The following is a 15,253-nucleotide window of genomic DNA, read 5'->3' on the forward strand; positions in this document are numbered from 1 at the left end:
AAGTTGAAACTGCTGGATTTCTGCTACAGTGTGATGACGTCTCTTTTCTTTTTTTTTTTTTTACCTATTTATTTATTTACTTATATTTATTTTAGTTTACTTTCCAAATATTTTATGTCAAAACAGTTCTGTCATTTTCAGCACTTGAGTCTGAAGTTCTTGACAAGGGTCTTAGTCTTTCTGGTGCTCTAATGCAGGGTGTTGGAGCATACAGAGAATGAAAATGGTGGATTTTCAGAGATCACTGCTGTCAGTACAGCTTTTTTATCCCAGCTTTTGAAACAGACTCCAGTTTAGGAAAAAAACTCTGTAAAGCTCTGTATATACAAATGTCTGCACAGACTTAACCAATATCCTATGACTATCGTTTTCCCTATCTTCATTCCAGGAAATATTGATACTGAGTCATAAGCTTCCTTTATTTGCATAGGCCATTGAAGGCATTGAGTAACTGAAAATACTAACACTTGAAATTGTGGTATTGGCATTCTTGATGTTGCCTTACTAAAACAAACTGGACAATTAAGAACATGAAATAATTTTTTCAAGCTCATTTTTTTGTTAGATATCCAGCATAGAATCATAGAATCCTAGGGGTTGGAAGGGACCTCGAAAGATCATCTAGTCCAACCCCCCCTGCCAGAGCAGGGTCACCTAGAGTACATCACATAGGAACGCATCCAGGTGGGTTTTGAATGTCTCCAGTGAAGGAGACTCCACAACCTCCCTGGGCAGCCTGTTCCAGTGCTCTGTCACTCTCACAGTAAAAAATTTTTTTTGGATATTCACCTTGAACCTCCTATGCTCCAATTTACACCCATTACCCCTTGTCCTATCACTGGTCATCACTGAGAAGAGCCTAACTCCATCTCCCTGACACTCACCCCTTACATATTTGTAAACATTGATGAGGTCACCCCTCAGCCTCCTTTTCTCCAAGCTAAAGAGACCCAGCTCCCTCAACCTTTCCTCATAAGGGAGATGTTCCACTCCCTTAATCATCTTAGTAGCTCTGCGCTGGACTCTCTCAAGCAGATCCCTGTCCTTCTTGAACTGAGGGGCCCAGAACTGGACACAATACTCCAGATGCGGCCTCAGCAATGCAGAATAGAGGGGGAGGAGAACCTCCCTTGACATACTAACCATACCCTTTCTAATACACCCCAGGACGCCACCGGCCCTTTTGGCCACAAGGGCACACCGCTGGCTCATGGTCAGCAGTTGCACTTCTAAAGATTTTCTTTACCGTAAGCCCTAATTTGATATTATCAAGTTTGCATAGTTGTGGAGAGCAGTAATACCCATCCATGTGTGTGCTTTTAGTCCCCTCACACCCAAGTAAAATAAATACACATTGAATGCAGCTATTTGCTGTTGCAGTTTAAACTGTACTGCTCGACTTTGTAGCCAGTAAAGTTTCTCAGAAATTTTCCATTCTGCTCTGAAATAACCAGTCCAATGAACAGACCACTGTCCAAAATGCTGGTAACAGACAGAAGACAGTTGCACCTAAAACTGCTGTAGTTTGCTTCGGTAACTTTATGGCTAAGCCTTATAAGAGGCTGAGTAAACAGAGCTGAAATCGAGGGTTTGTCCACCTCTCTGCTCAAATAGCAATTTAGAGCTTTAAAGAAATGTGTCAGTGTGCTCTCCTTCTCATATTTATTTCGATATTATTTTGAATAATATTTTTTTCTATGTCCTTCAGAATTTGTAATGGGAAGATACTGTAGCTATGTCCAGTGCATATGTAATATGTTTTGAATCTCTGTTATACAGCTTTTGCTAGTCTTTTCATAAGGGGTATACCAAATTCTGACAGGAAATATGGGTGTCATTCCTGTTGACTAAGACCACTGCTGGATGGCTTATATTCCCTCTTACTTTCTCACATTATAACTCAACACAAAATGCTGTTATTTTCATAACTTAACCCCTAGTACTTTAATGTCAAATTGCTCTGGATAAGGTCACATGTGAGTTAACTAGAAAAGTCAAGTAGTGTTTTAGCCTCAGATTAATCCTAACCATTGCAGGTACCGCCTCCTATGATATGATATAATATAATGTGATAGTGGCTATGTGGTTGCTGTGGCCGTGTGATTACTATTCCCTACCTCTATGTCCCTACTTGTTCCCATTGAACCCTGAAGGTTTGTGCTGCAGTGTTTTACCTTACAACTGAAGAGGACTCAGAATAGTTGAGGTAATTGTACCTATGTCTCCAGTAGAAACACCATTCCCTTAGTTTCAGTGCTGGTCCCAGGTCTTTTGTTGCTACTTTTTTCTGAGCAGTTGACTTCTGAAAAATACAAAGTGGTCATCTGTCCTGAAACACAAGGATGCACTGTCTGAAGGCTGATTACAAATTAAGTATTTATATTTTTCTTTACATATGTATATATTGTTAATTAGAATAATAGTAACCTATTCCTTGTTGTCTGTCCTATCATAGTACTTGTCAGGATGACATGAGTATAGAACAACAAACACTACATTTCAAGAATGGCTGAGAAGTGCTCCTTATGGAGATTTTAAAACTCCAGATCACTCTAACCAAGTAGCACATTCTTTAGTCACCATTTAAAATCTAAGACCTGGCTTTCATTCAAAACAAGCCCTACAATTAGCTTTCAGATGGTATCAGCTGGGTTCCCAGTGTACATGATAATGTCACAGAATAACCCCAACTGTAACTAATTTAATTAAGACTTGATCCTCGTATACAAAATCACTCCTTTTCACCAAATCATGATGCTCACTGACCTACAGTAGAGAAAACAGGCAACACAGAGAACTGTTCTCTGTCACTTAACCCATTTGTTTATTCAGTTACAAAGGAAATATATTACCAGTGTAATGCTCATGGGAATCTGTTTAACACGAGCAGAGAAATAACTCCAGGTACCCACATGAAACTGCTATTTTACATTACATAAATATATATATATCTCACACTTGTTCCTATTAGTAAAGAAGAAAAGTAGTTGTTCAAACAGCTCAAAAGAAAGTATGTTCTATGATGTGATGTTGCTAATATCCAATATTGACTCCAAGAATGTTCTTTGCGCAGTGCCTGATAGTGAGTACGAGCATTTTTCTGGTACCTGTCTTCATGATATAGCGTGTTCTAGGAGACTCTTCACTGAAAGGTGTTTTTTTATTTCTCTCTCTTTTTTTTTTTTTTTTTTTTTTTTTTTTTAAGCCATCTAGATTCCTGTTAATTGAATACTTTAGGACAGCAAAACTCCTAAATATATGTTTAACATAAAATACTTATTTCTGACCTTGCTGTTGTGAGCAACTAGTATGAATTATAATAAAAAGGATAATTATGTGAAGCTAGAATACTTTTGATTCCATCCTATTTATGACAGTTTGCATATGACTTGGTTCCACTTTGGTGCAGGGAGAAGTCTCATTTGGTAAAAAAATACTGGGAGTAGACTCTTCCACTCTGACATAAATGTTTGCTGTTTAAATATCTATAAATACTCAAATTAAGTTACTTAATTTAAATATAATAATTGAAGAAATATACAGTATTTGCAGAAATACTTATGTCAGTTCTTAAATGATGTTTTGCAGTTCACAAGACTTTCAAAATTGCTGTGTTGGTGTAACTCTTTCCAATTTGGGCAACATTTCCTAAGCGAAAGTAATGGTGGACTATTTAAAATATCCCTTTTCTAAATAATACAAATAGCATGCATCATATGCTAGTCTCACAGTTGCTGTATTTATAGGTAAAAATTTAAACAAAAGAAGACTTATCCAACAGGGCCCTTCAATGTAATTTAAAAAAAAAAAAAAAATTAAAAAAATAATCACAGAATCACAGAATTGTCAGAGTTGGAAGGGACCTCTAGAGATCATCTAGTCCAACCTCCCTGCTAAAGCAGGATCACCTGGAGCACATTCCTCAGGGCTGCATCCAGGTAGGTCTTGAATATCTCTAGAGAAGGGGACTCCACAACCTCCCAACCAAAATATTTTAAAGCAATAGTCATCCTTCTTTCTTGAATAAAGCAGTATTTTTTCCTTGGTCCTAATTTTATATAGCCTGATTATTCACAGATCAATAGTGTTCTCTGATATATGTGTGTGTACCTTTGTGTATATGCATATGTACTCACATACACACACACAAATTTTGAGTGATGAGAAATGCTGGAGTGCTGTCTACTAGCCCTCCTTTTGGCTTCTGATGCAATTGTTTATTACTGAATAACACCTCTGCACCAGTCTGGAAGATGAAAGCAAACCTGCAACTTCCAGATTTGACCACAGGAGATGATAAAACAACTGCTTTAGGAGGATTCATTTTAGCATGGCCAGCATGATTAACAGCCATCATCTTCTGAAGAGTGCCACCAGCCTGTAATGCCCAGTTCAGTGCCGTGTTGCGTATCTTTTCCTCCCCCCCACCTCCCAGCAGTAGAGCAGCCTGTGCAGTGGTGCTGGGGCAGCAGTCAGCAGCAGCTTCAAGGGCCAGTGACATCTGCCAAATGGACTGCTGGGATGCTTACTGCCCCACTGCCCTCCTGCCTGTGGTGGTCTGCCACCTACACACCTAAAATCAGCCTCTGAGGGTGGGTGGTAATGTCTGGAAGGGTTTTTTTTTATATTATTATTTAAGTAAGGTACAGCCAAAACCAGCTTCTGCTTGGCCTAGATTCCTCCTCATCCTGGACAGAGCATTTCTGTATCCTTTTAACAGGTGCACACATTTACACTAATCCAGAAAACCTGGATGTGTTTACCTGCTGGGTGGGAATAGTTTCCTCATGGGTCCTTGTGAGTCTTATAGGTATTTCCTTGAAACTCTGCTTTTTGGTGAGATATACTGCATACTTTCCTTTCAGACATCAAGACTAAGCTAAACACTGGTGAAATAATGCCTGTTGGTCTGAGAGAGCTTCAGATAAGGCCTTTGCTGAGTTGCCTTGTTGTTATTAGAATGGCATTATCTGAACTTCAACTTTTAAGATGTATGGGCTTTTTTTGTGTTCTCTGAAGACTTGGATTTAGGAAAACAGATGTTACTGCCACTACTTCATATTTTCTTCATTTTGATTTTTATTATCTGTGAAATGATATCTGTCAGAAAATCTTCAGCTGCTGTGAAGATAAGGTCTGATTTTGCTTTTTCTTGAGAGACTTTTCAACTTGGTGCTTGCCTTGGCTAGATAGACTAAAAATTGGGGAGATCCATAGCAGAGGGAGAAGTGTTTTACTACAATACTCTCAGAGTGCTGCAAAATGTATGCTCTTCAGTAGACTCATCTTGATGAATATTCATAGCAAAACATGCCAAAGATGAGAAAAATCTCAAAACTCTTTGCAGATAAAAGGTGCAGCTCACAGTGACACATATGAATGGGATGAGAGATTTTAACAGAACCAAGCAAGTAAAAGATTCTGAGAATGGAGTTTATTGGAAAACTGAGATGTTTGGAAAAAGACAGATTTGAGTACATAATAGTCCTTCAGATCTAGCATATATAACACATTTGATCTAGAACACATTTCCTTTTCCAAATAAAAAACATCAGGAGAGACAAGGCAAAGCAAGGCATCTCTTTACCTGAGATTACTGCCATTCAGAGGATAAATGTCACCAGACAGCAGGGGGGATCTCAAGATCTCAGCTAATTTACAGTTTAAATCAAGGACTCAAAGGTGAGACCTGGATCCAAGCTTCCGGCTTTTTCAGCTTCTCATTTTAGGGGAAACCTCATAACAGAGTAGCTAAGAGAATAGGTGCTCAAGCCTCAGTGTTTGTGACATACTCTAGTCTGTGTTACTGCAAACTTAATAACTACATTATTAGAAGAACAGTTCCAAACTCTTCTAGTGCAAAGTTATTGGCAGTATTTCTGCCTGCTAGTAGTTTTTCTCCAACTTATAAATCTAGGCAATCGTCTTCTGCAGCAGCCCATGGTGCTAGGCTAAGCCAAATACTCTGAGGACTCTTCATGCAGCAGGAAGAATTTCTTTGTTTATATATAGGTAAGAGTGTGTCCTCTGACTAGAACTTATGATGGAGGCCTTATGGCTCATTACACCATCTCTTTTCCTTGGAGTATTCTGAGAGCTGTCAGCCTGCAGGGTACTGCTCAGTCCTAGATAGTTTTTTTCATCTTTCAGTGTCTGAGTAGAAATGCCCATTGTTTCTGCCTTTTCTGGTGGCAGGTGATGCTGGTAGCCTGGGCTGTCCTGAGTGATTACTGGGACAGATTGGCAGCCAGACAAGGCATCAGTGCTGGAGCCTACTTACATTGCAGGTAAGGATATCCTGGTACAAATGCCTTGAACAAACCCTCTGAAGCGTACATCATCTTAGTATTTCCTTCCAGGAATGCCAATGTTTTTTTTATTTAAAGCCTGCAGTGAAGGTGGTCCAGCAATATAGTCAGCATCAACTTGGTCCTAGTCATCATCTAATGGTTGTGGATCTGCTGGTTTAGGTATGCTCTCTGTGGCTGTGCAGCAGTAAACAAGAATTGCGAGAAGGCAAGGATACAGAAATCCTGACAGCCTTGGGGATCACCGACCAAACCTCAGTGTGGCAAAATGTTGCCTGCTGTGTCTTTCTACCATTTATCTCTGTAATCTGGGGCTAAATCCATCAGGAGAGTTGTAAAATTGGCATGATGGTGGAGTTGTCCTCAAATGTGCAGTAAATATACTACAGCAGGATCAACACTCAAATTAATTAAACTTACTGGCCTCAGTGACATTTTATAATGTATTCTTCTAAGTACTCTGTATACAGCACATGTGAATTTTGAAGTTAGAAATTCAGTCTAAAATGCCAAAATATACTTAGAAAATATTTTGAATGTTTTTTTTTTTTTAATTTCTGAAATATGTAACCACTGTGACTGGGTTTACTGTATTTTTCAGACTTAGTTGCTAGTAAGAAAAATGCTTAACCTTAAAAGCACTACTTTTTTTTAGTACAGTAAGTATACAGTTGATCAGCTATTGAGATACAGCCAATGTCACACTTGTTTCTGCATGACATAAATGCATATGGATTCAATATAATTCTGTGTATAAGAGAAACAAATTATACAAATAGTGAATTGCATGTCAAAGGCCTTTCTTTTTGTTGCAAGAAGTAACTTGAACTATTACTAGAAGGAGTAGGTGTTATTAACTCCCAGCAATGCCAGTATTTCCTAAGATTTGTCTAACAAAGAGAAAAGGTTTTAAGATGTGAGTCTAAATCTATGTTTCAGCTACAGTAAATGCTTTTAATAGTGTGATTTTTTCATTATGCTGTGCTGTGAGGTTTCAATGTGGTTTTCAGCATTTGAATCTCAGCTGTCTCATTGCAGTAGAGGCTAAAGGTGAAGAAATGATAATATGGTACCTGAAATAAAGTGATTTTACTAACAGACCAGTGAACATTGTGTTTTTATATAGGAATAGTGGCTAAACCTCTGCTGAGTTAATTCCATAGCTTGATGAAATAGTTTTTTGCTTGAGAAGGCAAGGAGCTCATCTAATCTTTAGGCTGGTCAGTAAGGAGAAGACTTAACTTTCTGTAGTTTAGAGCACTGCTTTTGACATTGCCTCTGCGATCCAGTGTCATGATGTTAAAATGGTATTAGCCCTAGGTTCAATAAGGCAGAAAATAGGATGGCATATAAACGAGTGAGGCAATTGCCTTGTACAGAAAGAAATGCTGACAATTTTTCTTGTAATCTAACCATGGCTTGGCATGACCCTGGTCTGACACCATGACTCAATGACACAATCTTATCCTCAGGAGAAGTGGATATTATTAACTTCCTATGGGCCAAACAAACAACTGGAGAAAAAATGGAGTTATTTGTGGTTGTTTATTTCTTTCTCTTCCTGACACTTCTCTGCCTCCTGATTCTTCCTAGTGCCTGGAGCCCTGCAAAGAGTCCTGGGACCTCAAGAAAAACCATTGCCAAAGCTTCTGTGAGGTACGTCAGCCTAAGGGCACTATTTCTCACTTTGTTCCAGCTGTCTCTTTCATTTAAATTATTAGCTTCAAGGAAAGAGCCAACAAACATGGGATTTTTACAGTATTCACCTTCGTTTGAATGGATACTCATACAGCAATTTAGCTATATTAAATTTTATCCTGACCAAATTATTTATGTCAACTTAAAGTTTTAAAGGCTTGATCCAACCACAGTGATGTAGCTTCCATCCTGTAAATTGCTGTTTCTACCACATATACTTCTGTCTTTTCTGAACACGTTTAAGAAAGAATATCTGTGTTTAAAATATAAAGTGTCATTGTGTGAAAAGCCTTGTGCAGAGTAGTTGGAAAGTCAATCTGATTTCTAAAAGAATATCTCTCCAGGAGTAATTGGATTGTGGAATCTTAGTTCAGATGGCTACTGTCAAAATACATAATTATTCAGAAGCCAGTTTTTGGAAGTTTCTGAAGCCAGTTTCTGAATCATGTTTCAGAATAACCTTGTGAATAAGCAAATCTAGATCACATAAACCAGTACAAAAAAGGAGGTGATTTTATTGGATTTAAAATGTCACTCTGCTGAATTGGTGGAACTCAGCTGTTACAGTCTTTTTAATTTTTTTTTTAGTACAAAATGGAAATATCATCTTAATAGAAAGTTATTATAACTAAACCAGTATAAAGATACACCTTTATTCAAATCTATGGAAGTTCACTTTTATGAAGATTTTCAACTTTTACTAGAACAAAATAGAAGCAACAATAACTGACGTAATTATCATAGTGATACACTGAATTTCCTCCTTCCTCATCACTGTGGACACACGTTTTCTGGTACAAGAGCATGTTTCATGTTTAAATTATTTTAAGCATCATGAAGATGAATAACAAAAGCTGTAATTTTAATTAAAAAAAAAAATCTGACTGTGTAAATAGGGATTATGGGATTACTGGTTTATGTGGTTACATTAGAAAAGGAAGTAAAAATTTCTCATTAAAACCAATTGTTATAAGAGATTTTTAACCCAGATTGATTACTGCTTCCTCATATACAAAACTTGAGGGTAATGTAATTAAGCAGTTCTAGTGGATCTACCTTTTGTCATTCTCATATATCACTTCTGACTCAGACTGTGTTTCCAGATATGGGTGAAAATAGGTATAAAATTGGTTTAAAAGGAAAACACTTGTAGAACACTATTCTATTGTTGTTAAAAACAGTGAGCATCTCCATTTGATTAGCATTTTGTGGTGGAAGCTAAATTTAGAACTTCAAAGGCCCGTAATGAAGAGCAGCACATTTAGCAGCTAACTGAAAAATGAGCTGTGAAATAGGGTGAGGAGGAGAAGCCTTGAGGACGTATTATGCCTCAGGGAGCTATAAAGTTTTTAATTAAGTAGCTGCAAATTTGTGATGTTTTAGGATTTGAAATTAGCCTCACACACAAGCACATGCACACGCGGGCTCGGCACACAAAAGCACAGGATCACTTTCTTTTGGACTCATGCATAGTCCATAGACGTTGTTGAATTGAAAGAAATGAGGCTGTTTTCCTTTGAGAGTGTTTTCAATCTTTTTGCGTTTTGTAAAAAACCTGGAAGCACCAAATTAGCTTTGTGTTCTCAAGGTCTCTGCTTGGTATGTTACTTCTTATCTGCTGAATGGGTGTACCAATCTTAAAGGACCTCTGTGTATGAAGAAGAGAAGGAGACAGTTTATCTGACTCACTTTTCCCCATAAATTCAGTTTCCTGATAGCTTAGCTTCTTAATTGGCTAACCATGTGATCAGATGCATCCTGATGGAGGGAACAGCATGTCTAAGGATCACTGGGGTTAGTAGGAGATAAAAGGACTGCTTGTTTTGGCAGCCTTTAGGGCAGTTAAGCCGTAACACCCAAATTAATCTTTAAAAGCTTGATTCAAAAATTCTGAACTGTTCTGTAGGCCAAGGTGGGAGAAGTAACCTTGTGTCACATTCTTGGACCACAGTAACTTTGGAAAATAAACTGATGCATAGTGTGTGAAGCAACTGGGCTTCCTGAATAGCAAAGAGTCTTTCACATTTTGCCAGAAATGTAGGAACAGTAAAAATAAGAAAGTAAAATGTTTTAATAAGAAAGGAAGTTTCAGAAGTTACATGAATAGTTGGATGGAGAGTGGGTTATAACTCCTGTGTAGGCTTAGGAATCTGTAAGTCAGCTCTGTCATGATGGAAGGTTTTTGGTTGCGCTGAGATAGAAAGGCAGGCTGTAGGTAACCCCAGTTCCATGGCTTGCTCATCTACAGTTTCACCAATCACTGTGAGGAAAGAACTTTAGCTGGTTTTGCACCAAACTAAATAAAGCACCTGATAAAAGAGGAGGTGAAATCCCCATGTGACACAGTTTTCTCCCCAGGGTTGTAGATGCTATTTTTAATACAGTTTTAAATGAACCTTGCAAACCTCTGAGTAGTACACATGATATAAGATATCTATGCATTGAAGCAACATCTTGTATATTTAGGACTCGATTCCTCAAAGAAGTAGCATTTACTTTGATCTTTAGTCCAGATATTTAAGGCTTATTTCATTCTGTATTTTCTGCTGATTGTTTTATCAGAAATTTAGTTCCAGTTCCATGAAGAGTTATACAATTGCTAATATGCTGGCAAGAACATAAAGATGCTGCAAAATCTTCTCTTAGCCAAGCAGTATAATGAAACCAGATTTCACTTATTTGTCTAAAGTGGCGTTACATCAGATACTGTGGGTAAAGTGTTGTGAAGTACAAAGGGAGGAATGTGGGGTAGTCCAAAAAAAAAGTCTGTCTGACTGTTGCTTCCCCTTTGTTTTGGGAATGTTTTTATTCTGTCATTGAGCAACTTTGTAGCCAGCCAATGTGAGGAAAACAAGGGAAAGCTGGCAAATACAGACAACTTTATTCCACTAAAGATGGTGGTCTTACTTGAGGGAATTACTCATTCTGTACTTAGAATGCTTTTTTTAGAAGTGGCTTGAATATATAAATCTTCAGGGATAGTCTTGCAAAAGCTGAAAAGCTGGATTTTCCTTTAGGAGGTCTTGGAAAACGTACTATTTGTTGTGTTTGTGTTTGTTTTTTTGGATTGCGTTTTTGTTTTTTTTTTCCTGTTGAAAATTTGATACAATTCTTTTGTTTTCCCTTTAGCCTCTTTTCCCCAAGAAGAATTATGAATGCCTAACAAGCTGTGAATTCCTTAAGTACATCCTTTCTGTGAAGCAAGGGGACTGCCCGGCACCTGAGAAGGCCAGTGGTTTTGCAGCTGCCTGTGTTGAAAGCTGTGAAACTGATAGTGAATGTTCTGGAGTGAAGAAATGCTGTTCCAATGGATGTGGTCATACGTGCCAAATTCCAAAAAATCTGTACAAAGGTAGAGAATATTAATATGTACTTGTACTGGGCTAATAACTTCAGGCCATCATAAAGTCTTCTAGAAAAACAGGACTTTAATTTTATAGGAGTTTGTATGGATGGGAAGAAAAAGTTAAGGGTCCTGTAAAGATGTGGCTGAACAAATGAAAAGGTGGAAAGCCAGGGAAAAATGTTGCTCAAGGTTCTGATATTTTTTTCCCTGTGTGAAGCTCATGTCTGGAAATCTGTAGAATGTAAACATGTAGCTATTATGAATCATCTTAAGCAGAACAAACATGCCAGTTTAAGTGAAATCTCACTTAATTTGATGCAGATGAGAGAGATTGCCACAAGAAAATATTTAATGATAAATAGCTCAAGTCCTAATAAACACAAATAACATTTATATTTATAAGCAAATAGAAAGTGTGAGATAATCAGATAAAAGGACAAATCAATGCAGTATATTTGGCATTGGTGTTCTTAACTTACCTAAGAACAAAATAGTGAAAGTTTATAATATCCACATGTATATTAAATAATTATTTAAATCTAAGGCAATCTTATTAAAACATTTTTAATTTATTTGAGTTTTGAGATTCTGTGAAAAAAAATTTCCTTGACATCCACTGGAAAGAAAATACAGATTAAGAAATTATTTGCTTAGACAAACTCCAGTTTTTAATTTGTTGGAATTAAAAAAAGCTTTCTACATGGAAAAATCCTGGAAATATGCTTCTGGCACAGAACAAAGAGCATTTATAAAAGGCACTTTCTTGTTCCACAGAGCTAGAAATTTTTTTTTTTTTTTTTTTAGAAATCTATTCTCTTTATTTCAGTGTTAAAAAATAAGTATTAATCAGTTATTCTCCTGATAGGATGGGCTCTCTGTGGAGAGCCTAATCAGCAGAACTCGGAACTAAACTCCAGACTTAGGTCTGAATCCAGACTTATTTCTATCTGTGGATGGAAAAATAGTAAAATATGTGAAGGAGACGGTGATTTTATTTTTAAGTTTATTGCTTGAATGGAAATGTTGGTGCATCTTTTTGAGTGTCCCTAGTGATGCAAATGTGTACCAGAAATAATGTGCTTTGACTTTTGAATCCTCTCTTTGATTGTACAGGATGGGCCATCAGGAAGCCCTGCATTATTTACTTACATAAATGGAGAAAATTTGGTCTGGAAGTCATAGAGACTGAGCAAACATAAAACTGATGAAGGCAGTACTCAAAGTATTTGGAACAGCAGACAATACTGTGATCAGATTTCTGGTGCAGAAGGGAAATTAACTCTTACTTCCAAGAAACTTCAGAGAAGCCCCTTTATAAGCAATGAATGCACTCTTATACACAGCACCTTTCAAAATAAAAATTATTAAAACAGATAACTTAGTAATTTCTTTCATCTTCTTGAGACAAATGACCAGAGTAATAAATTGGCATTCATATTGTATGATTTACATGATCAGGCTCCATACCACAACTATAAAGCATTCCAGTAAATGTAACAGCTGGAAAAAGCAAAATGAGAGGAAAACAAGCAAGCAAGCAAACAAATGAAACAAGACACATGCTTTTGGAGAGGATGCAGGACATGGCAGGATGTGATACATTGTAAAACTGTGCACTGGAAAGTCTACTTCTGTTCATCCAGGATACAGGAACAGAAGGAACCTTCTCTAATGTTTTATGACCTAGCTGCAGAAGGTGCTTGCTTGTAAAAGCATATGTGTCTTGTAGAGGAAGGGTAAGCCCAATATTGTACTGCCTTCTCAGCCGATGAATTCATCTAATTAGCCTCTTCAACCTGTCTTTCTGCAACAAAGGACAAATAGAAGCAGAGCAGGCTTGCTATTCATTTCCCCCAGAGGTAAATGACCTTCCTGTCACTAAGGAAGAGAAAACTGCAATGACTAAGATCTAGTTAATAAGTTTAGTACTTATTCTTATCATTTTGATAGCACTCACAACTATAAAATGAGCTCAGATTTAATCTCAGAAGAGTCTACAGAAGTTCCTGTGTTTTCAATTGATTAAACTCTGGAGATTAGTTCTAACAGCAGATATAAAATACCCATCTGATTTGCTAGATTTGCAAACTGGATTTCCCCTTTAGTACTAAGTGCTAAAGCCCAATACTAGAATGATATCAATGTAAGTACACTTGCACTGAAGTCAGATTACCTACTGTTGTTGGAGCAACATAACAAGTCCAGTTACTTGTTATCGTAATCGTTTATTGGCTTGCATTTGCTGTAATCTTTAAACTGTCCATTATCATTGCATTTTTTCTTCTCCATTGGGAATATTATTAATCAGGTACAGAGTCTTTTTTTTTTTTTTTTTTTTTTTTTCTGTAGTGTAGTTATCAAATGTATTCTTTTACTCTTCTGACGTCTGCCTCATCTACCTCCTTTACATCATCTCAGCTAGTGAAGGACTTCAGAAATGTACCTTCTCCATGGCCTAATTTTTATTTTTATTTTTATTTTTTTTAATTGACATAATGAAGTTCTAAATAGCAGTAGATGTCTAAAGTAGATTTGTTACTTCAGAGAGAGAAATGGGGGCAGTATCTATGCTTGGAAATAAAACAATTTAAAAATGCAGAAAAGAAGAAAGGAAGAGAAAGGGTTGGCAAATGCTTGATCAGGTTTGCTTTGTCTAACCTGCACATGTGCATCCCCAAGTAAAGACAAGGACATGTATCTCTTTTTACACTCAACTGGTGTCAGCTGAAAATATTATTTATTACCTTTCTCCTGTTCAGAAGTTAGTGGTCTCTCAGATGTGATGATACACCTACTTGTGCGATCCTTCCAGGACCCCTTTTTAACAAATACTTGTGGTTCATGTTGTCTAAACCAGTTTAACTTAATTTTGTCTGAAATTTGTAAGGGAGCAATCAATACAGCAGACTAAACTGGACAAGGTAAATTGCGAAGAGAAATTAATGACATTTAAAGGGTATGATGATATGACAATGTCATAATAGGCTAGCCGGAGACAGATGGTCATACACAGATTAAAGGCTCTTTTAACACTTTAAAAAATAGTTTTGTGTTAAAAAAATAATGTACAGTTTTAAAGGTGTACTTCTCTGAGTCTTTGAAAAACTGTTTTTCGAATCTTCTTAACTCTAAGAATGCATCCTGTGCTGTCCAAAACCCTTTTGTGGAAACTTTAATACCTGGGGAAGCTACATTTAAGATACAGTTTCTTATAATGGACCAGTGTGCATTTATTTTTCATGGCACAGATATACATGTGCTATCTGAAAGACACTTTTAGAAACATTTTTCCTGGGCTCTGGTTGGCACACATGGAGCAATCAGTTATTTAATTCTTCTGTTCAGCACTGCAGACTTCAGAGAACTAATTTGTTCCAGCGTGATGAATGGGCTGACCATTTACATAATGAAAAGCACATTGAAGAGGAATTGGATCTACACATCTGGATATGAAATTGGTGGTGCTGGTTCTACAAAAGCATTTGTGAAATGCAGGCAGAGCTGCGCTTCCCGGGCTTGTGCTGCTGCGCTCCATCTGCACGCAATTGCGTAACGCCGGAGCGGCTGAAACACTTCCAATCAACTGAATCCTACTGCCCCTAATGCAAAGCAGATGGAAGTTTTCTTAACATGCAGATTGTAGGATTATTGTACATTGTAATTAAAGAGGGATTTTCAAATGTGGGAATCCAAAGTGACATGTTCTGTGATGTTCGCTGTGTTAGACTAAACCTGCTGGCTGTTGAAGGATATCCAGAGTTTAAACTGCTGTGATAACCAGATTTAAGCACTGGGTTTTCCTGTGGTCGATTTTATGCTTCTTGAAGGGCAACAGTATGATTTTTTAATTTACTTTTTTATTTACTTATAGCTAATTGTGTAATCAGATTTGGGAGAAAAC

The 15,253-nt window shown here is 37.2% G+C and overlaps 1 protein-coding gene across 1 annotated transcript in view; it reads left to right on the forward strand.

The window, feature by feature from the left end:
• ANOS1 (anosmin 1) overlaps nucleotides 1-15,253 on the forward strand; it is a 140,844-nt gene that overhangs the window by 67,727 nt on the left and 57,864 nt on the right. The window contains exons 3-4 of the mRNA XM_051644185.1: nucleotides 7,902-7,964; nucleotides 11,136-11,358. Of these exons, the coding sequence (XP_051500145.1) occupies nucleotides 7,902-7,964; nucleotides 11,136-11,358 (286 nt within the window). The remainder of the gene's footprint in view (nucleotides 1-7,901; nucleotides 7,965-11,135; nucleotides 11,359-15,253) is intronic.

Source organism: Apus apus, chromosome 1, assembly GCF_020740795.1.
Source record: "Apus apus isolate bApuApu2 chromosome 1, bApuApu2.pri.cur, whole genome shotgun sequence".
Classification (NCBI taxonomy): domain Eukaryota; kingdom Metazoa; phylum Chordata; class Aves; order Apodiformes; family Apodidae; genus Apus; species Apus apus.